The sequence below is a fragment of the Passer montanus genome, unplaced genomic scaffold (assembly GCF_014805655.1).
Source record: "Passer montanus isolate IOZ18808 unplaced genomic scaffold, ASM1480565v1 scaffold2, whole genome shotgun sequence".
NCBI lineage: Eukaryota > Metazoa > Chordata > Aves > Passeriformes > Passeridae > Passer > Passer montanus.
Genome location: NW_024366591.1, coordinates 2,773,768 through 2,801,023, shown reverse-complemented (window position 1 = coordinate 2,801,023; position 27,256 = coordinate 2,773,768). Strand labels below are relative to the sequence as shown.

The 27,256-nt window shown below is 36.2% G+C and overlaps 1 protein-coding gene across 11 annotated transcripts in view; it reads left to right on the top strand.

Moving 5' to 3' along the window:
* SOX6 (SRY-box transcription factor 6) overlaps positions 1-27,256 on the top strand; it is a 375,549-nt gene that overhangs the window by 130,629 nt on the left and 217,664 nt on the right. For all 11 annotated transcript variants that reach the window (XM_039707456.1, XM_039707454.1, XM_039707455.1 and 8 more), the window contains 2 exons: positions 11,956-12,199; positions 26,375-26,585. In XM_039707456.1, coding sequence (XP_039563390.1) covers positions 11,960-12,199; positions 26,375-26,585 — 451 coding nt within the window. In that variant the 5' untranslated portion in view covers positions 11,956-11,959. The remainder of the gene's footprint in view (positions 1-11,955; positions 12,200-26,374; positions 26,586-27,256) is intronic.

Here is a 27,256-nt window from a genome sequence, read left to right as displayed (position 1 = left end):
GCTTTGCCAAGTAGCAGCCTAAGAACTCATGTTCAAATTAAAACATAAATTATTTCTGTTTCAGTAGTCTGTGTTCGATTCCTCCCCAGATTATGATCTGCTGTAAGCTCTTATGCCAGTCGGAGAAGTAATTTTTTGGGTTTTTTTTTTTGAAAGTGCTTGTCTGTGTAAGTGAAGAGATCTGTTATTTTGAATCAGTTCAAGAGGAATACACTTTAAAAATACTGAGAGCAATGGATACAGTCTGCTACTATTCCTAATCTACCTTACTATTTTTTGCATTTCTCTGCGATGAGTGTTTGGAAGAATATTATCGTGTCATATGATTCCTGCTAATATTGGTAGTCACTTTTTCATGGAAAACACAGAAATTCCATACTGCAGAAAGACCCAACATAAATTTTCAATGCCAAGAAAAGTCGTTAAGGATATATCTTTAGATGAATAAATAGGATTGAGTTAACCTCAATACAACTGCCCTGATTTACAGCGTCTGAGGATCCGACCCATTCTCAAAAGTCTGTAAGGATTCTGTGTCATAATTCCTCGATTAAAAGATACATTTCTTTTCAGTTCTATACATATTTGGGTTAGAACTACAGGCCGTCTCGTTTATGGTTCGTGGTAGTGAGGATAGCTGTAGCAGCTAAACCTGCCTGCAGATCTGTGTGTATGTAATGTGTGTATCATGTTCTGTATGGCACTGCCTTTGAAATTGTTAGCAGAACCCTCCACAAATGTCCATGAGAAAATGAAACTGTTCAAATCTGGGTTTTGAAGTAATAGTCTGCATGTATTATGCACTGTTTACTTGTCTATTATAAATTATTACCAATAAACATAAGTGGGGAATGGTTACAAAACATAGCCCTGAGCAAAAAAAAAAAAGACACTGTTTGAGAAGACAAGACTTCCTTACAAATGCAGATCGTATGTTCTATCCTTAATATACAGGAAAAAATGGGTCAGAGATGAAAACCACAATAAGGCGCTGTATATTTCAATGGCAAACGTGCTACATCACAAGTTATAAAAGGATATCTCAGCCTTTTAGCTAAAATCACTTGCAGGGGATCTAACTGAATGTGCAGGGTAGTGGTAAAAAATATTTAAAATCACTGACAATATTTCAAGTCTGCATTTTAGACTATTGGTCTTTTTACTTTCTAATTATTTGGAAAGAACTTCATCTGAGCCTTTGGTTCGTGTGCTGGCTTGTGTTTTCTTTTGTACTCTGATAGTTGTTCTTCATTATGTTCTTTAACACATTTAAAATTACTGACACTGAACTTTGAACACTCAGAAATGTGGAGCAATTCCGAGCCTGAGCACTCTTCACCTTTACCCTTATGATTGATTTTGATATGCATGTTTCCTTCTCAGAGAGCAGATGCTGTATTCTGTAACCTTCCGTGGAAGTGGGATAGTTGAAGGTCCTCAATTACTGCAGATTATTCCTTTTTAACAATTTTGTGGTGTGTTACAGAACTGAAACCAAAAGACAGGGAGAGTTTGTAGTTTACTTTGCAAATGATGCAGTTTCAGAGTGCTGCATGCAGGGACTGCTGCTGCTTGATCTCTTCAAGCTGAATAGTGAAGTGGTGCAAGTTTCTCCTGCGATGATTACTTTTTAATGTTCTCTGATTCTTTTTGGTGCCTAGTCCTTAGATACCTTAGTGAATTCCTTAAAAAATACAAAGCTTTATTTGGGAATCTGCTTAGTATTAAACCAGAAAGTATTAATTTATTTTTAAACTAAATAACAGGTAAAATATTTGATGTTAAGTATGTCATGCTAAGACTTAATAATGTCTTATTATTTCAGGCTTTTTTAAAAGTCAGTTAAAATTGGTAGATATTTCACCTGTGGAGCTTGTGAAAGGATAGGAGGTTCAAAGTCTCAATAAATTGAACTTTAAATTGTTTGCACTTAATAGCAGCTGATTACCTTAATTAATAGAGGAGAAAATGTTTTGTTGTACTTTATTTGATTTCTTAGAGTGTTGTAATTATTTATCTTTTTTTCTTCATATTTTTGTAGTGAAGGTAATTAAAATAAAAAGGAAAACAGCCCAAGAAGTGGAGAGTTTGGAGGGAGTAAGAGAGACCTTACCACCCTTGTTCTTGGCCACACTGCCCATCAAATAAGGGGTATTTCTCAAATATTTCCTGAGTAGGTTTAGGTAGGCATGTAATCTTTTTCTGAACAGAATGCTGCTCCAGACTACCCTCTCCCTTCTCCCAGCAGTAGCTGCAGCTCACTGGTGAATGAGGTGGTTCCTGCAGGGGTCTGTAAACACATTTTGGGGTCCCCATTGTGCACACAGGTAATGATCATATTATATAGACCTTAGATCAAAACAAAGCAGTATTGTGCACAGTGCTGCCTTCTAAAAGCCTGATTGTAAGGACCCTGAACAAAAATCAGAACTTCCCAAAGTTGCAGAAAAATGGGCATTGTGTCTAGTTCTATCTGACCAAAAATACTTGGGCCTTTAAAATAGTTTTGGGTTTTTGCTACCTTCCTTTCTTCCTCTGTTCCTGCTGGTGCTGTTGTGTGACTGAGTGCAGCGCACAAGAGCAACCATCAAAGGCCAAAGCCTGGGAGCAGGCTGCAGTTGGAAAATCCAGCTTTTCTGCATTGCACCTGAGCTCCTGTTGATGAGGCACCTGAGACAAGGCACAGGAGGAATTCCTAGTTGGATATGTGGAGCTGCATCTTATCCTCTTCTGCAAGGCTAACAATGTGTTGAAGTAGTCCTTGTGCCTGCTTTATCCAACGGGTTAGGATTTTTATCTGGTTCTGGCGCAGCTGTGCAGGGTGGAAAAAAAGCTCCTTGACCATTACTGCCATTCCTTAATAGTCCTTCAGAGAAAAGCTGATGTCAAAGACTGAGACTTGGCTTTGCTCTTTTCTCTTCTTTTCTAACTTGCCCATAGCTGGGGAAACCTTACAGAGTGTGTGAAGGTGATGTGGATTTTCATCAAGAAATGTACAGGAACTTTCTGTGTGTGTTAGTACTGAATGGAATGTCAACAGAGAAGAGATAATCCGTTATATCACACTACAGTGCAAATTTTTCAAGAAGGGTTTAAGTTTCATTTCATTCCTGTGAGCCAGATGAAAATAGTTTTCCATGTATATATCCTACCTAGGACACTCTTTTGTAGTTTATAGGATGCCCAGAGCTACTGTAGATATAAAACAATTTCTAGTTATTAGATCTCTGCATCACCAAAATGCAAATTTCACTCCTGAATATGTAGGCCACTTGCTGAATAACCTCAAGAAATATATGGTGAAAATGCTATTTTTCATGTATTCAGATTACCTCCTTCAAAGGTTTTCCTCAGTTTTTAATATCCTGAAAGTCCTAGTTCTGAGGCAGACTGCAGTTCAAACTTCATTTTCAGTTCTTAGAGTGAAGTCATTTAAATAAACAAATAAAAGTGGCACGTCATGTGTAGCTTGTGCCAAAGTACGCCATGTGCCAGTTAGAATTAATTTTTATGAAGCCTCACATATATGAGTTTATAATAACAACAATACAGATATGTATGCTCGTCCTTAGCAGCAACTCTGCTGACCCTTGCAGTATTTTAAATGTGCACAAGTAAAATCCCAGCACAGTTCTGACCTGTGTTTATTTTTAGTGTTTCATGAATCACCTCCTTTCGCTGTTTTTTTCTATTTTACAAATAAATCTTATTGCTAAATAAACTAGGATATTTGATAGTGAGAATAAAATCTCTCATCTGAATCTCTCATATTTGTCCTTTTTTTTTTTTGTGTGTGTGAATAGCCAGATGGAAGTGTTTACCCTTTAGAGAATTTTAGATCTGATATTTTTCTTACGTTTTGTTTCTTCCTGGTAATTGTGTTGGCACTTTGCTGATCTCAAGTTGTGTGTTATTACAATGGAAGGTGACAATTTGATTGTCTTCAGTTGGAGAAACAAGCAATTTTATATTCACTGAGCTGTCAGGTAACAGTACTTCACAATACTAAGAGCTCCTGGCAATGTGGTTTGGCACCTATATTTAAGTGCTTTGATGCTTGCATAACCTCTACTGAATCAGAAATGTTTTGCCTGCTAGAAATGTTTTTAGGCTTGTAGTGTAAGGTTTTTATTAAAAGGAAAAATCTCTAACTGAGCTGCAGAGCCATTGTTTTGTGTTACATGGAGGTTCTAATTTGGTGCTTTAGTGCAACAGGCTACAGGTGAGCCTGAAACTGATACTTCATTTCTCTGTCTGCTGAGCTGTTTGGTTTGACTTAGAACTGAGAACTAAAAATATGGAAAGGAGGGAGTAGGAAATGGGAGGAGGGGAGAGAAGTCTGGCTGTACTGATATTTCTGTTCTGAAATGCAGAGAGATGGCATGTGACCTTTCACACCTGTAAGACTGAAAATTAACTGTTTAGCTCATCACATGGAATTTTAGGCAACTGCTGAAAATGTACCATAGGAGGGAATTAATATAAGAATGCTGTATCCTACCATTGCAGCATGTTTCTAGTGGAGCTTTAAAGGGATTTTATGAACCTTTCAGGAATTTATGCCCACCAGGTCTAAGTGTGATCAGGAGGAATTTTAGTTATTAGAACAACTTCTTAACTGGCTTTTTAAGGGAGGAAAAAAAAAAGTATTTTTGTCTTCTGTGTAAAGTCTCAAAGTCTAAACATGCTAAAATAGGTTTTTCTTATTTTAGTATTTTTAGGCATCATTTATCAAAACCATTTATATAATCATTCATATAAACAATTAAGTAATTCTGATCCATAAAAATATGTGGATTAGTGCTTATTTATAGCAAGCATTGTTTTCTAATTTTATTGTTAAGGATTGCTTTTATTTATATTGTATTTTCTCTTACTTGCTGCCTAGAAAAACAAATCCTAATAAGTTGCTGATGGATAAATTCTTGGCACGCTCACTCTTGTTCCCATAATTATTGGTAAAGATAGCTGGAAGTCAGTACTGCCTTTTTTTTTTTTTTCTTCTTTTTCCAACAGTAAGAAATTGGATATCCAGAGACACATGGCCCAGTCATAGGACTTTAAAGGCAGCCATCACTGAGAAGCTAATACCAACCAATTAAACAGAGGTGGTTACGTGATGTAACATTATCAGGAGAAACAATTCATGAGTCAAAGCATTCCAGGGCATATGAGCTCCAGTCCAAAGAACAGTCTCAAGCTGTTTAAATAATGTGACAGCAATATTGTCAGCTAAATATAAACTATAGAAAATATTAACTACTGTGACTGAAGATGAGCACATCCCAGGTGCCAAGTGACTATTCTTTCGCTGCTCTTTTACTGCATTCACTGTGGGTTTGTTCACCTTAGGCATTTTCAGGGGGATAAAGATAATGGAGTATTTAGCCTGCTAAAATAACAGATTGTGATTCTGGCATTTATGAATCCAAACAGACATTTTGGATTTTCACTGAAAAGTCCACAGGGGTTGTGAGGCTGTTTTGGTGTGTCCATTTTGATGCTTTCAACAACTAGGTGAAGAGAATAGAGCTCATTCCCTAACCCTTGTAGTTGACCGTGGCTGCATGGCTGGGAAGGTCACTCTAATGGCCGAACATAAGAAAATGACTTTCCAAAAATTTTCAAGGAGCTGGGTTTTTTTTTTCCCCTCATATTCTTTTTTTTTTTTTTTTTTCAAATGACAAGAAATACCATAGAAGTTGTTCCCAACCCTCTGAGCTTTGAGGAAGTTTGAATCTGAAGTCAAACTTTGTGATTTGGATTTGTATCTATTAGCGGAATTGTAATTTGCCTGGATTGGAAAAACAAATGCAAGAATAGCTGAGTGTGTATCTTGGAAGCCGTGGGTGTATTGCTTAGCACGATGCTTATTTCAGCCAGAGATTTGGGTGCTCAGTTAACATTTTAACTGTCATTTCTTGAATCACATTTGCTTCCACTCCCCCTCCCGCCCTTTTATTTCCAAGGTGGTTCCTGCGATTACCATAAACTCTCTAATCTTGCAATGCTGTTTATGATCTATATGTAACTAATTCATGTAGAATTCCTGCAAAATGAAGCCAAGGAAGAGCTTGAGGGAGTTGAGTTGATCGGCCTGAGGCCTTGCTGTGACTCAGAGCCAGGAACAGAAACGGAGAGATTCTCTCCCATTGCAGCCTTCTCAAGCTATTCGGGCTTTGTGCAGAGGGATTTATGTTGAGGTGTGGGGCCCCAGGAGTACAAAATCTTTTACTAACTGTTCAATTGTGTTCCTAATTCTCCTTGAAAAGAGAGACGAGATTTCATAATTTTAGGAAACTGCTTTCTATTCTAGAATGGCATCAAGGTTACAGCATTAGCTTTACAGTGAGTTACGTTGCTGGGTTCTGCCTACACAACATTATTTTACAGGGCAGAACTGCAAAATATTTTGGCTATTGCTAAAACACATTAATTTTTCTTTAAGTCTATCTGGGCTATAATATATCTAATGTACCCCAAAGCTAAGTGATGGTTTATGAGGGAGGGTCCTGTAACCATGTTTAGTATTATGAGAGGAGTATGCACATTTTCAAACTTGGGAAGGGATAAGATGCTGTGGCTGATTTTTTTTTTTTTTAGTTATGAACACCAGGTTAGCATAAAAGTTTAGAAGGAAATGCTTAAAATGTTATGAGTACTTCTAAAAATGGTTTCTTTTAATTTATTTAGTTCTGGAGTCACCAAAGCACTTAGACATGTGCTTAACTTTTTGAAACCGAGTAGTCCAATTTGAAATTAGTGGACTGCTTGCATACTTACAGTTAATCATGCACTTAAGTACTTTAATCTGGCACTTTGGGGAAAAGGAATGGAGACTGTTCATAAAAGCTCTGTAAGTGAATATATTTCTAATCTAATCTGATTCCAATCTACTGTTGGAGCTGTAGACCTGGGTTATGTCTCTGCTGCAGTCACTAAAGCAGGATGAATTAGTCCATCTGAGCACCATGCTACTGTAGTTGGAGAGCTATCAGAAGGAAGCTTGTTTAAAATTAGTTTGGATATCTGAGCATTACAAAGCAGTCATTTATGTGGCTGCAGTGTAGACATGCCTTTAGGTTTATGAATGCTTTGTGAGGGTGGAGCAGAGCAGAAGCGAGAGTCCCCAGCCAACTATAAGTCTGCTTTGTCATATATCTCGTTGTTATTGCTCAGTTTATGTGTTTTTGGAACAGTGTCTGGGCCATTGCATTGTTGTTATCTGTTGTTGTACTTTGTGGCTTGATTCTGAAATGTCTGGCAGCTGAAACTCCAGGTCTTGCCTTAATTTGTACTGTAACATTTAATCATTTGAGCAGTTAACAGGGATGGAAGATTTTTCAGGCTTTGGAAACCTTTCATGTCAGGAATATCAGCTAATTGTTTTGAAAAAGAGGATATGAATTTTTTAAAGAATTTGAGACTGTAGGAAATCCTTAGACAAAAAAAAGCATTAACATTTGCATTTAGAAAGGTATAACACACACTGGGTGTAAGAAAAAAGGAAAACCAATGTCTTGTGATCTGACTGGCAGTCTTCTTTAGGGCAGAGAGAATTTTTTCTCTGGTTTAAACCAAAAAATCAGGTCATATCTATAGCAAATAAAGTTGTTTGTGACTGTGTTTAGCTTTTTGTAGTTAAAAAAACCTGTAGCAGTTCAATTTCAGCTTTTCTATCTTGATATTGAGGCTGAAGTTGGGGTCCAGTCCTTCAGGTTTATTGACCTTTTGATAAATGATCACATTTTGTTTATGTCTCAAATTCAAAATGATGTAGCATTTATTCTAGTGTTGGAAAATATGGATCAAGATTTTTTAAATTCTCAGACTTGAGTAGGTGATAGGTCTTCAGTTAATTAGGGCCTTTTTCAACCTCTTCTCATACCCATTAGATATATTTTCCACCTTTAGTGATTGCTGTGTTCAGCTAATCTGTCAATTTAACCAAAGCAACAATTTCACAATGTAGTTTTCTTTCTGATTGTGTGCTGTGTAATCAATATACTGATATAATGTGAGTGTAATTTCCTCTCTTATTTTATCTCCACTGCACAGTATTATAAATAAACAGCTAAAAAAGAAAAAAGAAAGAAAAGCACCAAACAAATCTGTTGCATCTTCTTTTAAGATTGTACCACTGTAGACACTTGTTCTAGTAAAGTAGAATTGGACCCACTTGATTGCATTTAAATTTTTCATGCTTCAGCAGTTTGTCTGGGAGCACAGTAAAGAAAACCCCCCGAGCGAGGATAGTTTAGAATAATAGAACTTGATTTTGTGTATTATAGCGGCACCATTTGCGCTGCTGTAGTTAGGGTTGTGTCAGCACTTCCATTATAAACCCCTGTTTGCAGGGGTTATAACTAGGGAGATATTTTTTATCAGAAACTTTTTTTTTTTAAATAAAAAATCATTCCAGTGAGTTTAATTGATAATAGCAGAAAAATAATAAAATAAATTATAATGGAAATTAGTAAATTTCTGATACATTTTACAAGCCTTATTTATTATGAATATTGATTTTTTTTTCTCCTCTCAGCAGGGATTTTAGCAAATGCATTTTGAATATTTTAAATATAAAATTGGGAAGTTGTTATGGCTTAAAATTTGACTGCTATTCATGCTCATATTTTAACATTGAAATATTTTAACACAACACGCTGCTCTATGGCTTAATTTTATCATAAACATAAACTACTCAACTGGGCCAGAGTCTTCTCCACTGGAATTGAATGAGACCTTGGAGTTATTGACTGAACTCTGCCTTTTGACCTGATGGAATGATGTGTTCAGAATTCTCCCAAATTGCTGGATAATACCCATCTGCAGAGTTTAAATTTGCTCTGCCTTCCTGATTGCAAACCCAGGCACAACTGGACACCCTCAGAAAGCCATGTAAAAACGAAGTATACTCACTGAGTTAATAATTGTGTTGGCAAAAGAATGTGAAGGGCTTAATCTAACAGGCCCCTACACATCTGTCCCTTTAAACCCAATGTTTTAAATCTAACAACCAAAAAGTTACCGTTAAATCTAGTTGTTTTAACAAAGCTTTGGAAAAAATACAAGTGAAACACACCCCTAAAAATCATGCCATGAGAAAAGCAAGTGCCTGGGAGGCCTGCCTGAGCCTGTCTTCCCTTCCAGGCTCCAAGACTATAGGTGACTGACTAAAGTGCAGCATGGAAGGTGTCTGTCCATAATGGAGCAGCAGGGAAAAGTGGTGGGTGGAGCTAGGATGCACTTGAACCCTACCCTTGGTCTGTTCTCTTACTCCAGTACAGAAAAAAGTTGCTGGGCATGGCTTAAGATTATTAGTCAATGGGACTTTTTATAATTTTATTTTTAGTGTTAACACAGTCCCTTTTCTCTATGTAATCAACTTTACAGCAATTGAATGGAGATTTTTTATTGAATTGTGTTTAAAAACATCATGAATAAGAGGAAAGTATATTAGTGTACATGTCAAGGAAAAAAATGCTTCCCTTACAGTGCATTACCAGTAGATAGCTTTGCTGAATGGTCACTTGGGGAAACACCAAAAGCCTGTTTATGAAATAGAGGTGAAGCCTTTCTAGACTAATTATATTCAGCATGTAATTTCTAAACTTCAGTCTGAATTTTGATTTTCAATTAACATTCCCAATTTGAAGATAATTTTCTATTTAATGTAATTGCAGGAAATAATTTATTGGCTGATTAAGACTGAGGGCCCAGCCTTCCTTAAGAAAACAGTCCCTAACAAACCAGCCTTTAAAGCCAACTCGTAGCTTTGGACAGATTCAGCCTATTTTTGCAGCTGCAGAGTTGTGTTTAATTAGGATTGTGCAGTATTATTCATTGGTGCAGTTTGTAGTTGAAATTATTCTTAAGAGACATTTTCATTTCTAGTTTTGTGTCATGATTAATTTATGGTGAAGAAACAGCCATAGCTCTTGCTTTACACAGAAGCTCGTTCAGTATGAAACAGGAATGAGATCAGTTGAGAAGGTGAAAGAAAGGAAAAACCTTTATTGTGACTTTCGGTTTTCATGTCGGGTTTTCAAATTACGCAAAGCATGACTTATATTTTCATGTGAGTGATTGCATTAATGTGACTACTTTAATGAGAAAAGGGAAAGCAACCTTTTATTTTATCTTGGATCATAGCAATTATGAGCCAGAACCTTTTGAAGTACACACGATAATGCCGGTTGCTGAACTCTTGGCATGTTCTCTGTAGCATCAACACAAATTCTTTAGCATAGGAAGAATGCAATGCATGGTTTAAATTCCTCAGTTCTGATTATTGGCAACACTCATGTTAGACTCCCACTTACACTTAGGCTTCCCTAAAGAAAACACAAACCTTTTTTTCCCCCACCAGTATCGAGTTTAAGAGGCAGGATTATCTCTATTTACAGAATAGTTATTCTAAATAGGTATCAGTGTTTTAATATGTTTCAGAGCACTTCAAAGCTTGTAATACTTTCATATTGAACTGTACATAATTAGATTAGTTGATCCTATATTAATTTTTTTTTCACTGTAGGATACTAAATCTGAACTCCCTCATTAATTGTGAGAAATTTAGCATTAGCTGTTAAATCCTATGTGAAACACAGGCTGCTACATAAAAACTACTGTTTAAATTGGAATTAACTTAATTATTTTTCTTTGCACTTGATATTTCCTTCACTGTAATATTCATGAAAGCATGTGACAGATTTGTAAATTTAACTGTTAGTCTCAGATTTCCAGACCCTTTAATCAGTATTTATTTGTCTGTAGAAACAGTACTAGCAAGTTAATGATTTGCTAATTTGAAAAATGCTCATGTGGTTTCCTATGTTAACTGATTTGTGCATTTTTAAAGAAATGGTATGAAATCAATTATTGTTAAAAAGCAATTAAGGTGAAGATCTTATTCCTTAGTTTCTCAGCAATTTTGGTGTCAAGGACATTCTGAAGTTACTAAGACCTGGGAAAATAACTAATATATTTTAGCTGTCCCTTTTCAGGTTTATTAATGATTGTTTTAACAGTTGCAGTTAATCTTACTAGAAATTTTAAATGACAGTGTTTTCAGATTTTGAGTTGAAGTCAGTAATATTTTCATCTAAGTGCAGAAACTGTGGCGAAAGCTGTGTTTGCATATGAGATGGTAGTGAGAGGCCATTATTAGGAAAAGGCATTTAACATAAATCAGTGCATTTATTCATTGCACTTTTAAGTAACGCAAAGTATTTTGTCGACCTATATCCTGTACTTCATGTCTAATATGAAAGGAAACATAATTATTTTAGGTTTTTAGTTTGAACTGTAAAATGTTACTAAGGTATTATCCATCCATTTAATAAACCTTTTACGTTTAGAACACTTTTCATATGAGCTTCTCAAAACACTTTCCAAAAGGTAAAGCCAGGCAAAATTTTAAACTGTCTAAAAGCAGTACAGCTTTAAATAAACAGCAAAAGGACTCATTTAGCAGAATTTGAAATGGATTTAAAATTTATTCTCATATTTATAAAAAGCATCTTCTGCTTGCAAGGAATGAGGTCAGGTAAGCATGATGAGCTCTCTCCTTTAAAGGTTTGCTTGTAAGCTTCAGGTTGCTCATGGGAGTAAGAATTTTAAAGAATTGAACTCATACAAAACCAACATGAAAATACCAATATAATCACTCTTTTCTTATGGCTAGAGAAAATGATATTGTTTAACAAGTCTAAATGAACAGAATGATGTCATATAACTTAACCCTGACCTTGTCTTGGCATTAAGGAATACTTTTTCCTCAATATTTTTGGTCCAGACCCCCAGGCCTGTGCTTTTTAGAGTATTTCCATTGACTGCAGGTGATTAATTTGTTACTGTTCTAGGCAGGTGTGATGCACTTAGATGACTGTTTCGAGCTTTATTTTTTTTTGTCACTGAGCACCAATGTTTTCTTTGTCTCCTGTTCTTGTCTCGCAGAAGAATGTCTTCCAAGCAGGCTACCTCTCCATTTGCATGTGCAGCTGATGGGGAGGAAACAATGACCCAGGACTTAGCATCACGAGACAAGGAGGAGGGCAACAGTGATCAGCACGCAGCCCCTCATCTGCCTCTACACAATGTCATGCACAACAAACCTCACTCCGAGGAGCTACCGACCCTGGTCACCACCATCCAGCAGGACCCCGAGTGGGATGGAGTCATCTCAGCCCAACACAGAATGGTGAGTTTCGCCATCCCCACAGGGGCTTTCCAAATTTAGTGCTGTAAGAGATTGCTCACTGCCCTTTGGGAAGACGTGTGCAGGTGTAAAGCTTTTTAAATGTTAAAGCGTCGGCAGTAGATCAACATCATATGGTGTAATTGTAAATTACAATTGTATAATTTACTTAAGTATACAGGTCTATTTGAATGAGGTCATTTGATGAGTTCACCTTCTGAAAGGAAATGCATCTATTTATCATGTTTTCATTCATACCTTGATTTATGTCATAACCTTTCTAGCTCATATATTCAAGCATTAATTTCTGACAGGAGGATGTAGCTCACAACTGTTTGTCATCTGCAAAGTGTTGTGCTGAAGGAAAAAACTTTGATGTGTTTTTTTTTTACTTGTCTCTCAGAAAAGAGTCCTACCAAATCTAGAATATTATATCTTTATATGGCAACAAAGAAGCTGGCATTTTAGGTGACACAAACATCCTACTCTGCTTTTAGGAAATTACAACTTTTTGTGGAGCGGAAAGGTGGCTATGACTAGCTAGATCACCACTTAGTCACAGGTGATGTTGGAAATGATCAGAATTATTATCCCTATTCTCTTCAGTAGCCTAAATATTATTTATTTAGTGATTGTAGCTCTGTCTCTGAACCCCCAAAACTCTGCAATAAATGGGCAGGCTGAATGAAGGCTGAATGGGCAGAGCATCTTAGTAAATTTATTTTCCTTGTGTGTATTCCTCAGAAACAGAACTAAGGTATGTGGAGCAGCCAGGTGCTCTGTAAATTTAGAACGTAATTCCAGATTCTCTGGAAAGTGACTTTCAAAAACCTTAAATTCAGACAATTAGCTTAAAAAGAATAATTTGCATTTTCATAAAATTTCTCAAATTCCATTAAATATCTATGAGCAGATTTTTTTTCCAGCAAATCTTTTTTTCCTGTACAAATCAGCAGATTTTAATAATTTTAAGCACAACTACAGAATTTTTTTAGCACCACTAAAAATAATGCACTAATTTCAAATTTGACTAGATATAATAATTCTAATGCATTAATCAACAGAGAAAGCAGAGTTCTTTGTGCATATTATCATGTCTGGAGTTAGTTAAATAATAGCACTACAATAAGATTAATTTTGTTAATATAATGTTGGGGTTTTTTATTCTCCTAAAATCCAATTGATTCAAGAGATCAAACCAAACCAGAAAAATGCTGTCTAATCTATAATGCAGAATTTAACCCAGTGTAGAACTTTGTCAGGCCTGAAATATTCTTAGGTATTTGGGTGACTGTCATAAAGAAGGCAAAACTTCCACTGCAAAATCACTTTAAAAAAAAGATTATAGATTAGCAATTTGGAAAGGTAGATTGTAAGTTGTATTTATGGCTTATATTCAGAATTTTGGACAGAGTCACTCATTTGCCCAAGTTATGCAATAAGGGCATTAGAATAATTTTAACTTCTGTGTTATCAGGAGGACAAGCTGCATGCAGACTAGAAAGGACTGATCCAGTTTGTTGATGGAAAAAGTTAATCTGTGAATTCATCAGCTACTTCTCCATTCATTCGGAGAGGCAGGTGCACTCTTGGAATTTTGATATTAGGACACCAGTATCATAGATAAAATTACTCCGTGTCCTAGAGAGAAAGGAACTCCTAGATTCCAGCAGCCCCTCCATGCCTTTTTTTTTTTTTTTTTTTGGTTCAGCCTGTTCCTTGGACCTGGAGTGAGCTGAAATGGTTGGCCCTTGTACAGTGTGATCATTTGTGCTCATATTGCTCTGGAGGGGTTTGCAGTCCCAGTGTCAGAGAGCAATCTCTGTTTCCTTCCCTAATGCTGCACTGTCATGTCAACACTCGCTGTACCTCTGGACAGGCACGAATCACTGCACAGCCTCTCATGTTTCAGAACAGGTGCATAAACTTTGCTTGAGGGACTTAGCACTCTGGTTTTCCTATCTCCTTTTTCCAGTAAATATTCCATGTAGATGAATGTCCTGAAAATCATTAGCAGTTTCCACAAGTCCCTAGGCTTAAATCTGTGGTGGATATATGTCAACCTTATTTCACAAGCTCTCAGCTAAACCAAATGGATCTTTTTTTTCTTCCCAGCTCAAAGCTGAGTCTAATTTACAAGGCTTGGCTACCAGTGAAGACTGAAATTCTAAGACATGTTTTTTGGCTGCAATTAAAAGAGCTCTAAATGTACAGAGCAAGGTCCAAGCGTATTTACAGTTAGGTGACTTAGATAGCTTGTGAGATCACAACAGTGAAGTGGAGAAATTTTTTTTCCTCCTTGAGGGACTCTCATTTAAGTACCATGTTCGATTTTTCATTATTATTTTTTTCTCAATTAAATATGTTCTTTATGAACAAACATTTAAGTTTATATTCATTGCAAAGAGTTTCTCTGAAGTATCTCAGTCGAGCAGGCATTTATATTGTTAAGAAAGAATTTAGAGGGGCCTGCAACTATCCTGATGAAAACATGTTCATACTCCTTAGAGGGAGGAGAGACATTTCTTTCCAGAAAGACAGATTCCAGAAGGTGGGTTGGGCAATTCTGAGATAGGTGCTGTGGTAGTGGCCGCTTTTTTACTTAATAAATCCAAATTCCCCAAAGGTAAGCACTTTCTGACCTTTCCCAGACGGATCCTTTAGAAGCAGATTTGAAGAAGCACCTGTTCATAGCATTTACTTTGAAAGTAAAGACAGTAGTGCTGTCATTAAAATGCATCAATAATGTGTGTTGTCTGCTTAAAAGATAGTAAATTCAAAGAATGCTGTGTCGACATATGGGGAGGAAAAATTTCTCTTTTATCTGGTATCTAATTAAGAGCACAATCCTGCATCCTTTCTGTCCTTAAAACTACTAAGGAGTTCACTGGAATTTGAAACAGCACACAGTATGCATCATAATTTGCTACAAGGGCTGTACAGATCTCAAGTTTAGAAAAGATACCGTAGGAGGGCAATTTTAGTGAAAAAAATTGGGTTTTTACTCAACATTTATGGTACGCAGCACTTTCTGTAATGTAAGATACCTTTAAACTACATTGTTCATTATCAGAAAAAAACCACACTGGCTAAAAATGTTTTCAAACTTTCACTCCCTTTTGATATCAGGCATTGCTTTCCACTGAGTCCTTTGTGTATTCTGAATGTCTGGAAGCCAAAATATTTTGTTTTAACTCCTACTCCATAGTATTTCCCAGCTGTGTACTTATATGGTGTAATAAAAGGATTTAACAAATGGGAAATAGCAGCTGCATTTGGAAATTCCCTTTGTGCTCCCTTTTCATTTGACAGATTCAGCAATGTGTAACAACTGTAACGTCAGACCTGTAATGATTTATACTGCCAGTATCATTTCACCAGCCAATTTGATGTTACAGCGGGGGGAAGATAAAGCAACCCAAAGATTTCTGTAAATTCATATTACTGAGCTGAAAAGATTATACTTGTGTTTCTAACTGTAACTTGGTATAAAATACCTGGATCTCTGGGTGTTTATTGCTGATTGTAGCCCTACTAGAAAAAAAAATCTATTTCAGGCTAAGGCCATATGTACTAGTTGTGGTAAACTGTAGGGAAGAGGGCAAAGTGGTACTAAGATAATGGTGCAAGTATTGTGCCTTGTCCAATGAGAGCGAGAAGCAGGCAAGAAAATAGTCAAATTTTTTACACTGCATCCACAATCTGTCTCTGTTAAGGCAACAGAGAGGATGTGCTGCCAAAAATACTTAATTTTTCTAAATTTAATGGTAATTCAATTGTTGGATCCTGGCAATATATTTATTGGCTGCCGTGTAAAGAAATGGAAAATATTAATATATTTGCTCACTGGGGAACCAGGAATGGCCCCCATCTTCATACAGAGTCCCACAAAGCCTGTGAGTAAATGACAAAGTTTTTTTTAATTTCTGCTGTGAAGTATCAGGAGAAAGCAGGGCCAGCAACAAGATGCAAATTTAGATGGAGAAGTGACTTCACCTTCTTTGAGGAATGGGGTGGTGTATTCCCCTGCTATTGAGGCTGGAGTTGGGACTCATGAACAAAAAATTTTAGCAGCTTTAATCTAAAGAAATCTGGACCCTTTCTCCAAAATGCACAATTTCTCATCTGCTCCCAACAGTAACTAACCCACAGAGAGGTAAGTTCTCTTCCCACCCCAATCCTGGTGTAACAAGCAGGGCTTGTGAGGAGCTCACAGGCACTGTGGGGGTCACTTGTAGGTGGTCACTGGACCCTTTTCTCCCCTGCCCACGACCCCAGGACAGGTGGCAGTGGGAGTTAGTGAGGCAGTGTGTGCATGCACTGGATGAGGGCAGGCACATCTCCTTTGCTCTGCTGTTATTTGGATGGGAGGGACTCTCACAGGGAACCCCTGCAGCAAACCCAGTCTCAACAACGGGTGTTATTTCCCTGGGACTGAGGAAAACCAAACAGATACATACAAAAATTAAATTAATTGTCTCCAAATATGTGCTGTGTTACCCTGTACATTTTTAAACATCATTCAGAGACCCCTTGGATTTAGAAACTAATTGTATCTCATTGGATTTTATCTCAAATGGCAGCATTGACAGATATTTCATACTTACGTCAAGACTCTATCTTTTTTTGACTTCTTGCCAAAGGAGTGAAAGGCTTCCTACCTTTTCACTGTGGCTGCCTGTACATCTCAGCAGTACTGAGAGCAAATTTATATGTGCAGCAGAGAAATTGAAGATCTTTTCATATCACATGTATTTGTTACTTTTAAAATAATTTAAAATCACCAAGTATCACATTTTGCTTTATATAGCTTTAGCAAAGCTACTGCCACCAGAAAGACAGAAATAGGTGATATCCTAAAGGTCTTAACATTTTGGTGCTTCTGTCTCTACATACAACAGGCACAATCCTGTTGCTCCCCCCCACCTCCTGCTCCATGTTATTAACTTCTCATGTTGAAGGTTCTTCCCTTTAAGGAAAATAAACTCAGGTGTTTAGGGAAGATCATTGAAAAACATTTACACATGCTAAACACTGTGAATTTGTTGTTACATAAATTCATGGCTTCAAATTCTCGAAAGTTATAGATACAATTACATGTTTTGAAATTTTATTTTTGGTTCCTTTATGGGCTGAATATGAACATATAAAATGCATCAAACATAAATGCCCTAAACTCTGGCAATTCTGTTTCTGCTAAATTGCTCATGCAGCTGTTATTTACATGTACAAATCTGAGTTTTGTGATCATCGAAAGCAATTCTACTCTGCTTGTGATATTATTTCTGCATGCCAGGTAGTGCATTAGAATTTTTATCTAACTAAAGAGATAAATACCTACATACATAATTGCATGGGTACGAAGTTTTGGCTGGAATTAAAGGGTGTGTAAAAGCTGAGGATATGGTATTTTATATTTCCATAAAATAAACATCTATGAAAAATATATTGCAGAAATTATAGAATTAATTATTTTTCAAATATGTTGTTCTGATTCAGAAGGCATTCAGGCATGTGCTTAACTTTACTTTATTAGAACTACCAACAACTATAATATTAAGCACATGTCTAAAGGTTTGAAATATCAAGGACTTATTTTTACTATCTTTAGCATAAAAAGATGTTAACATTTCATATTAAAAACAATAAAACAATTTCCTAGAAGTGTGCAGGATAATGTGTTTAGTGGAGGTGGTGAAATATAAAATTGAACTTTATTTGAAGAAGAATCAAGTAATTGTTCTTGTTGGCATACTCGTTTTATTTATTTTATTTTCATTTTGACATTGTATAATTTTTCTTTTCTAAATGCACAGTCTATTTTAAACCTTTCCCTATATTCTAAAGTGAACTGTGTTTAAACAGAATTAATCATCACCTGGGTTCTTTGCAAAAGACTTGTGGTTTATGTTCATCTAAATCTGTAGTAATTTTATTCCTTTCTCCTATTTTAACATTTCCTATTTTTATGAAGCAATTTCTGAAAACTTTTAAATTCACTTCTGTATATTGACATGAATTTTTTCAAAAGTAGAAGCATTAACACGTTCTAAATTGTTAATTTTTTTTTCCTTGGGCAAGAAGGAATCAGGTATGCATGCTGATTAACACACTCCAGTCATTAACATGTGATTATGTGGGCTGCATATTGAGCACCTGCCAAAAGATAAAATCCAGCACTTTACTACATCTGTGCAAGGACTTTTTGCATTTCTTTTGTACTTTGACAGCTCAAGAAAAAACAGACTTTGGTATCTTTGTTCAGCATAATAAAACTGTGTACATAAAATATCTTCATGGAGGAAGGAAAGATACGACATATACTTATTTTAATCTTTGAGACTATGAAAAACCCAGGGACTGAGACTTACACGGCACCAAGTGTAATATGAATCTCCTAATGTACTGTATCACTGACATTCATATACAATTTATAACATTCCTGCATGTTTATAAGGATTATCTGTTCTGGGATTCAGCCAATGTTATTGTAATTCACAGCAATTTTATGTGATACCTTTATGTCTCATAAATTTCTTGTTTTTATTCCAATCTTCCTAATGTTTCATCAGTGTTTACCTTAAAGAAATACAAGTACTCTATGCAGCAGGCTGGTTTCCTGCGTGCATTCCTCTGCAAAAGCTAAAAAGGGGATATAAAGCATGTAATACATGTCATGTAACTATATACAGAGGAGGATTTTCATGTGCATTTGATATTGCTAAAAACATAAAGACGAATTTTATTTTTATATTTACAATAGACCTACTTATAAGTTGGACAATTAGGATGACCTAATAGGGGGAAGTTGGATATATACAAAGTGGTCTGGAATATCCAAGCCACACAATCCTTGTTTTATTTGGCAACTTCTGACAAGCATGCATCACAAAATATGTGTCTTTATTTACCCAAGAGGTAAACAGTGCTGATCAGCTGGGACTGATCACAATGCTTCTTCAGTTTCAGTTTAGATGAGAATGTAAGTCTAAATAATCATTTTGTAAATGGCTGTCCATTACTTTTTCCTTAATAAGAGCATTTAACCAAAGTGCAGGGCATAAAGTCGCAATATTGTTGTGATTTATTACCAAACGTAAACACAGGGAGTTAGGACAGATGGTATTTGGATAATTAAGGAAATCCTTAGCATCTAACTCTTACAAAAGCACATGAGTTTATGAGTATCATTTGTGGGTGAGTTGATTGCCACATAGAAGTGATTTGTGATTGTATTTTAAAAAATTGAGGTGTATTTCTGTTGTGGAATGGAGCAAAGTGCCTGTCAACATGTTTCAAATCGCTGCTCATTTGTAAAGAGAAGGGTTTGAATCACAAAGCTGAAAAATTGTAACCTTCTGAGATCCATGTACCCAATGTTGGCTCACCTGGTTTGCTCCAACACCTGAGTAGCAAGGGATTGCAGTAAAGCAATATAATATAAAATATAATATATTTTACATAAGACAAAATGTCCCTGCCCATGCCTTCCAAACAGCTGGTTTTGCAGTGGCCTCTTCATAAAACCACTTGGATTAAATATGCTAGGTTATTATGACATCTCATTTTCAAACCTTTGATCTAAAGTTTTTTTTTAAATTTCTTTTTTATATATTTTTTTTTAATGCTCAATTTAACATATTATTCTTGGCTTAGAGCTTACTGTTGTGTTGATTCTTCTTGAGGTTTTTAGAGGCATATAAAAGATGGAATACAAGCCCTTTACAGATTGTATTCAGCCTATATTTCAGCAGTGAAATCAGTATAAGTTTTATCAGAGTAAATGCTGAGTAAAAGACTTGAAGCTTTATTCCATTACTTGCCATTTGCCCTCCCACTAGCATAATTTGCTGAGACTTAACAAATGATGTTCTCTCAATAGCTCATAGCAGTCATTCTCAAGCCTTGGATTTAAATAAATCTTTCTTAATAAAACTTTTGTGTTTTTTTCTTAATCAGATGAGAATTGGAAATGATCACTTAGATTTTTAATTTATTTTAATTCTATTTAATTAAATTCCTCAAAATGGGAAACCATATTTAATGTAGTGATTGGAAATGATTTTGTAAACATTTGCTTTCATTATATGTTAACTCCAGACTAGTTCCAAGTGCCAGCATGCCTCTAGTACTTGGAATCAAAACCACTCTGGATATCCAACTTTCCTGGGGTGTTTACATGTGTCCCATTCAATGCAGAGACAGATAAATATCCCTTTATACCAGAAAAGCCTCATCCACATGGAAATAAGCAATTCAGCTAACACATTTTATGTTAGTAATATTTGCTTTCTACTTCTTGGCCATTCATCCTGTGATTTCAGTTGAACTCTTACAAACAGTTTTCTCTCTGGCTATTAAGTGGGATTGCAGTCGTCAACTTTCAATCAAAGTTGATCACAGTTATTATTAAATTGCTAACTAACACTGTGACCTTGATTTCATACAGCCCTCAGCTTCATTTCACAAGGTTTCCTCTTTTCTCACCTTCAGAGAGCTCCAGAGGATCCATCCTCCCTACGTGAAACGTAAATGCTGCCATTAAAATCCGCAGCCCTGTGCACTTCCCCCCCATTTAAGACTCCTGACAAGAGAATCCAGCTCACCAGGCTGTTGGTCTGTCCTTAACCCTTAGGAGGACACCAAACAGAGATCTTTTTCCAAACCAGATTTCCACTTGTGATTGTGGTATCCCCAAACTGATGTTGCATCTCAACCCCCAAATACAGCCCCCCATATTTTGTACCTTGGCTTTTTGGAGGAAGGAGCAAGAATATTGAATTGTCTTTTTAGCCTGTAATCTTTCACCAATAGAACTGTAATTTTATGTCTGTTTTCTCTATTTTGGAAGTAAAAAGACTTCGTAGAAGGCGACCAAATTGGCTCATGATTCAGCTTGCAGGTATTGCTATAGAGATTAGCTTCCCAATATGAAAAATACTGGATCAGTTATCAATACATATATTTTCGTCATTTTCAGCAGTACTCATTTATCCTGTTAAAACCTGTGGGAGCACTGACAGAAAATGAACTGCTTAAACCATAAGAATCTAACTGCACAAGAATTTGCTCAATCCCTTTTCAGTAGAAACTTCTAAGAACCTGTAAGGATTTTCCTTTCTTTATAGAGAAACCATCAGTTATCTTTTTGAAGAATATAACCCATCTAACATGTGACATTTAGTCAATGCACTTGCTAAAAATTAATTTTCTCAGAGTAAGAGGCCTACTGAACTATCTTTACATATTATCTTAGTGTAACAGTTTTAAAGGAATTTTTGTGGTGTGTGAAGAAAATACCATGTGTGTAGTCACAGTCCTTATCTTTATTTTCACCAAGTTGTTTGTAATTATTTGGATTTTTTTTCTGCCATTAGCAAAGCTGTACTTGAGCCATTCACAGCAACTCTAAAAGAAATGGCCAACAGGTCAATTGTTTACACCAGGCAGCCTGGAAAGCTGGTAAGACTCAGGAAAATGTTGTTGGACCATGTACATTCCAAGAAAATATGTGACTGGTTAAAGTATGTTGTCTGTCTAACATGAGAAAAGCCAAGGATAAACCTAGAAAAACTTTTCCCATGTTGTGCTGGAACTCTTCATGTTGTTTTCCAATTGACATTCAAGAAAGGTGGAGGTTTTAGTAAAAGTATGATTTCATGCAGTGGCTATCTATCCCTGAACGAGTCATCCATAGTGTTTTTGTGTCCATGCCTTGCTACTTATGGGTTTTCTGTCTTTTGCGCATTTATTTATTTTTCTCCATTTTGTACACTTTGAACTTAATCCTTACATTTTAGTGTCTATATATGGGCATTTAAGCTGTTATAGTAATAGAATTTTGTCAAAACACTAACCACAGTGGGTTGAATGATCACTAATGAAATTTGGGCTGTGCTAATGAGCTGGCAAGAAAATGTAGACAGCAAAAATGCCATTTATTTACATTGATATGAAACCCCAATGTTTCAAAAATAGACTAAGTTTTGCCCCTGCTGAATAGTAAGCAGCTGAAATAGTGGTCCAAAACTGAGTTTGTCTCTTCAGATGTTGAGTAGTAAGATTTTCTAGCTTAGTCATGTCTGCAACTAAACAGCTTTGCAACTTTAAGCATTTTTACCTGACAGACAAAGAGGAAAGAATAAGATAGGAAATAATTTTACATGTTGTTTAGGCTTTCAGATCTGTTCTTTTTTTGTTTAATAAGCTGTCTTCAGACTTTATGGTTTGCCAATTTTTAGAGACCAGTCTGGAAAGGCCTCCATTGTGGTGGACAAATATCCCTGTGCAATCCCTTATGCATTTTGGTGCAAGCATATACAGTTCTACTATTATCCAGTATTATTGTGTAACTGGGAGGATAGCTTTATAAATCCAGCAAAAACAGCAGCATGCTAAAGAAGCATGCCCAGTGTTAAATATTTTATTCATAGACTAAATGTTTGCTGTTTACCTGATTATATTTCCATATTTCCCCTTGCCTTACCTGGAAATCACTGAAACTGGTGAGAATAGCACACCATGAAAAATGTACCTTTCAAAGGGAAATGTCATGTGTTGAAGACATTATTTCAAGTTTAGAGTGAAATTACCAATTTTACAGAAATACATGAATTTTAAACCTGAGAATCCAGGGATGTATTCCTTGTCTAGTGTATTATGGAGCAACTGGATCAATTTGGGCACTAGATTGTCTCCACATACATTAAGTAGATATTCATATCAGTCATATTTTATTATTAGTTTTCTTATTGTTATCAGTGATGCTGAGAAAAACTGACTTGCATAAAACATTTTCATCAGTGCTGATTTGGATTTCTCATTTGGAATTTGCAAAATGAAAACATTTGAGTTGATCTTGGCTAGGTACTTGTCTTTACTTTCTCTTCCATGACCTTGGAAAATACATGAAAAAACCTTTAATGGCATCCTTTCTTTTCTCTCTTCAGATCAAAGGGGGAATTCCTCATTCTGTAAAAGGTGGCTTCAAAAATCTTATTAAGGATAAGATATGTGTTTTTATTGACTTGTTCCATAGTCATGTTTAAAAGGACCAGGTTCTCCTTTCCTAATCACGAATTTGTAGGCTTGTTCTAATTTAGGAAGCATGGCGTTCCTTTTCCATCTGAACTCCAGACTTTCTAGGGAAAGTGCTTTATGCATTAGAGCAAGAGGACCAAGAAACAATTTGCAGTGGTGATATCTCTCTTGTTTCAGAGAACACACACAATCCACTAGATTTTTCAGAGGATACCTGGATGTATTAGGAGGGTGTCTGTGTACTGCTCAAGGCAAATTAATTTTTGAGAGTCAGGTGTCTGTATCTGATGTATGTGATAGTTGCACTTTTGGTCTTGTAGTAGGTGAGGTGCTGCGACAAGCCTGACATGCCACAACAAACAGTCTGCAAAAGGTTATAAGGTCCATCATGAAAATTAAAATCCTTCATAAATTTGCTGCAACATTTACTTCGTTTTCAACAAGCTGAGTGCTGCAGTATCAACTTCCCTTCACGTACAGTTGAGTCAACTTTCTAGAGTAAAAAATAACAGGAATATTTCCCTTGCCCCTTGTGTTTTATCTGTCTAGTTAGCCATTAATGTGAGGTTAATAAAACCTGCTCTATGTGCTCTAGGCCTAAATAGAACCAGAAATATTACAAATACATTTTCTGTTTTATTTTTATTCTACATTTTAATTATCCACAAAACTGGCAATATAGAATAGTTCATTAATTGGACAAACCCTCATACTTGCAAAGGCAGTCATTCTGCCTCACTTCCATAAATCTGCATCATTTGTGTGGAGTTTAAACTTGTCGCATCTCCATTGTTGATATTGCAGTCTTTTGGGCAAGAAAAAGAAGGGTGAATGTGGAATGTGCCTGATGGAGGCAGGACTAGGGAAGTCTTTGACTACAGCTTTCACACTAAAGGAACATTGTGCTGGACCATGCATGCATCCAGACAGGGAGCAGGAGAGGTTATCGGGAGGAAGAACATTCCATTATTCCTACTTACTCCACAGATTGGCCTTATCTTCTTGTTTCCGGCCTAAACAATAGATTTAATGTTCATTGCTGAGAGCATGAAAATCCCTGCATTGAGCCTGATGCTTCATGTACTGTAAGAGGATGTTGCTCTCCTGAGAAAAAAATACCTTTAAAATTACTAAGTTCTTGTACTGTCCTCAAAGGTGAAAGTGTCGAAGTATGTAATATAAATTCTTCATTGAGGAAAGGGATTATAGAAATTCAGGATTTACATCTGAAAGATATTAAAGATGCTCTTTCCATTTCATTGTAAGAAAAATACAAAGTAGTTTACTTAGAAAGAGTTAAATGTATGAAAGCTTTCCATTTTAAAGTCAGCTAAATAAGTTAATCTCTGTACCTGGTCTAAGATACTGTTCCCTGTGACGTTTTGATGGAGTGAAAAATAAGTTAATGTTTATTTGCTAAAAATACAAGATAAAGTTTTTATTCCATGTCACCTCTCTTTCTGTTTGTGCCTGCAAAACCTCTGTCACTCCTACTGTGTTGATGAGGGGCTGCTACCAGTGGGATGAGATATAGTGTCTTCTAATTTTCTGTCTTAGTGAATAAATACATTTGCAACATCCCTAGCAAATGCTGCCTCCTTCTCCAGTGGTGGTAGCAGTGCTGTGCTGATCACAGACCGCTGTGCTTGAAGATGATGTGTCACCACCTCCTCCTGCACAGTCCCCAGACCCGAGTCACCCAGCTTGCTCATTGTTGGTCTTGCTCCTCCTGTTACATTGCACAGCTACTTCTTAATCTGTTCCAGACTGAAGCAAAGATTTGTGTCCTGTGGTGTTGCTGATGGTTAATGCTTTCTAAACTTTCTTCAGTGCTCTGAAGATGGGTATTTTCAGCTCATAAAGTAGCAGGAATATTATTGTTATGGGGAATACTATGCATTGCGAGAATGTTTTTTGACAAGACTATTAATTATCTTCTTAATATTTAAATCTATTGCCACTATAATTGCTCTTAAATCTTAAACAAAGTATGTTTCATGGAAACTAATATACACACTAATATTTCCAGGCATACCATTAAGAAACATTAAAATATCAATAGTTTTTTGCCCAAAACATTAATCACTTTTAGCCTGGAATTATTAAAAATTAAAATAGAAGAGTAATTTTGGAAAGGGAAGTGTGTGAGAAATTCTTGTGGTTGAGTTTTTGAGGACAAATCCAAGAACAACTTCTCTTTTTAGCTGAAATTGTGAAAGTAGAGATGCAGTGAATGTTGCAAGCATGACTGGGAGAATGACAAGTCTGAGCCAGAGAAGTTCAGGAAGGGCTTCACTGCTGGGTGATATCACAAAATTGAGGAGAACTGTCATTACTCATTGCTTTTTGATGGCTTTTAAAAAACATTTTGCTCAAATAAACCTTATTGATTGACAAAGGAGATGAAACCTTTTTACTTCTATGTTTTTGACTGTGTAACACCCGATACATGTGGTCTTGACACCTGTGTATTGGCATACATGATTTGTTTTGCCATAACTTATCCCCTTGTTCATTCTTGCCTATGTTGGCCTGAAAATAAGATCTTCTTTTGTTTATTAGAAGCATTGTAATATTCATTCTTTAAAAAAAATTAAATTTAATTTAAAGGACTGTGAATGTGCATGGATACGTACATACCATTAACCTTGTTTAACTGTGAAGTAGATTCCTTCCTCCTTGGTCATTGTTGGCCTAACACTTTCTCTAGTTTTAAAGTTATGCCGTTTTCCATTAGCTGAGGATTTATCCAGGAATAATTTGTCCTTGCTTGTACTTTCTTCCTTAGTGCTACATATATAGTCCTTACTTAAGGAATTAAAGAAAACTGTAAAAGCCTTACACATGCATTGTTAAAAAGTGTTGAAGTGGCTTTCTCCTGATGAGGGAAATCCTCGATGAAGATTATCTCAGGCGTGAAGTATGAATGTTAGAAACATGGAGAGCACTGGAATTAGGGACAAAAGTGCCCATGTAAAGCACTGAAACAAAGAAATTCAAATAACGCTCAGTTTATAAACTGAAGGACATGTGTAGACTTGTTATTATCACAAATAATGCTTTCAGCTTTTACTTGCCTGAGATCCTTCTGCCACAAGAGAAGAGCCCATGTTTTGACATTGTTTTGTTTCTTTGCAGGAGTCAGAGAGTAATAAGTTATGTTCCCTATATTCCTTCCGAAATACCTCTACCTCACCAAACAAGCCCGACGAAGGAGGTCGTGACCGCAGCGAGCTAATGACCAGTGTTAACTTTGGAACGCCCGAGCGCCGCAAGGGAAGCCTAGCAGATGTGGTGGACACACTGAAGCAGAAGAAACTAGAAGAAATGACCAGGACTGAGCAAGAAGGTATGTGCTGGATAAGATTGGTGCAGTTTCCCCACACCCCAGTCCTGTAATTTTTATGGCATAAAGGATGTGTTGGGTATTGAGGGCCATAAAACTGCATAATTGGCAAAGGCTAGGATAAAGTTGTTCACAGGTTTCCATGGCAATGGTAGTTTGAGATCCATTAGGGATTTTAGACAAATATGCCAGTTTTTAAAAACTTTTAAAATTGTCTTGGTTGTGAGTCAAAGCAAGAATGTCGGATTTGGTGAAAACTCAACTCTTACTTGAAAGGTTATGATGAATTCTTAGCTGGCTGTGGACTTGTGAGGGATATTCTGGATATTCTTCAGTTGTATTTGCTCTCTTTCTTTTAAAAGACAAATGTTTATTTTTAACAATAAGAATGAATAAAACATGAGCTGGTTTGTTTTGCCTTAAAAATTCTCATCTTTCATCACTTTAATAACCCAGCATCTGTAACTAGGAGAATGGGAAACAGTTTTAAGTGTAAAAGTACAAAGTTCTGACCTATATAGCTAGAATTACAGAGCAAGAAATATTTTTTTTCCCAGTCTCCTCAGATATTGTTACAAGTATTAAAACAGAGATAAAAAAGAGGACAAATCTTTGAGTGCTGAGGCAGTTTATGTAGCCAGTTCTTATTCAGATACTTTTCATTAATTTTGTGA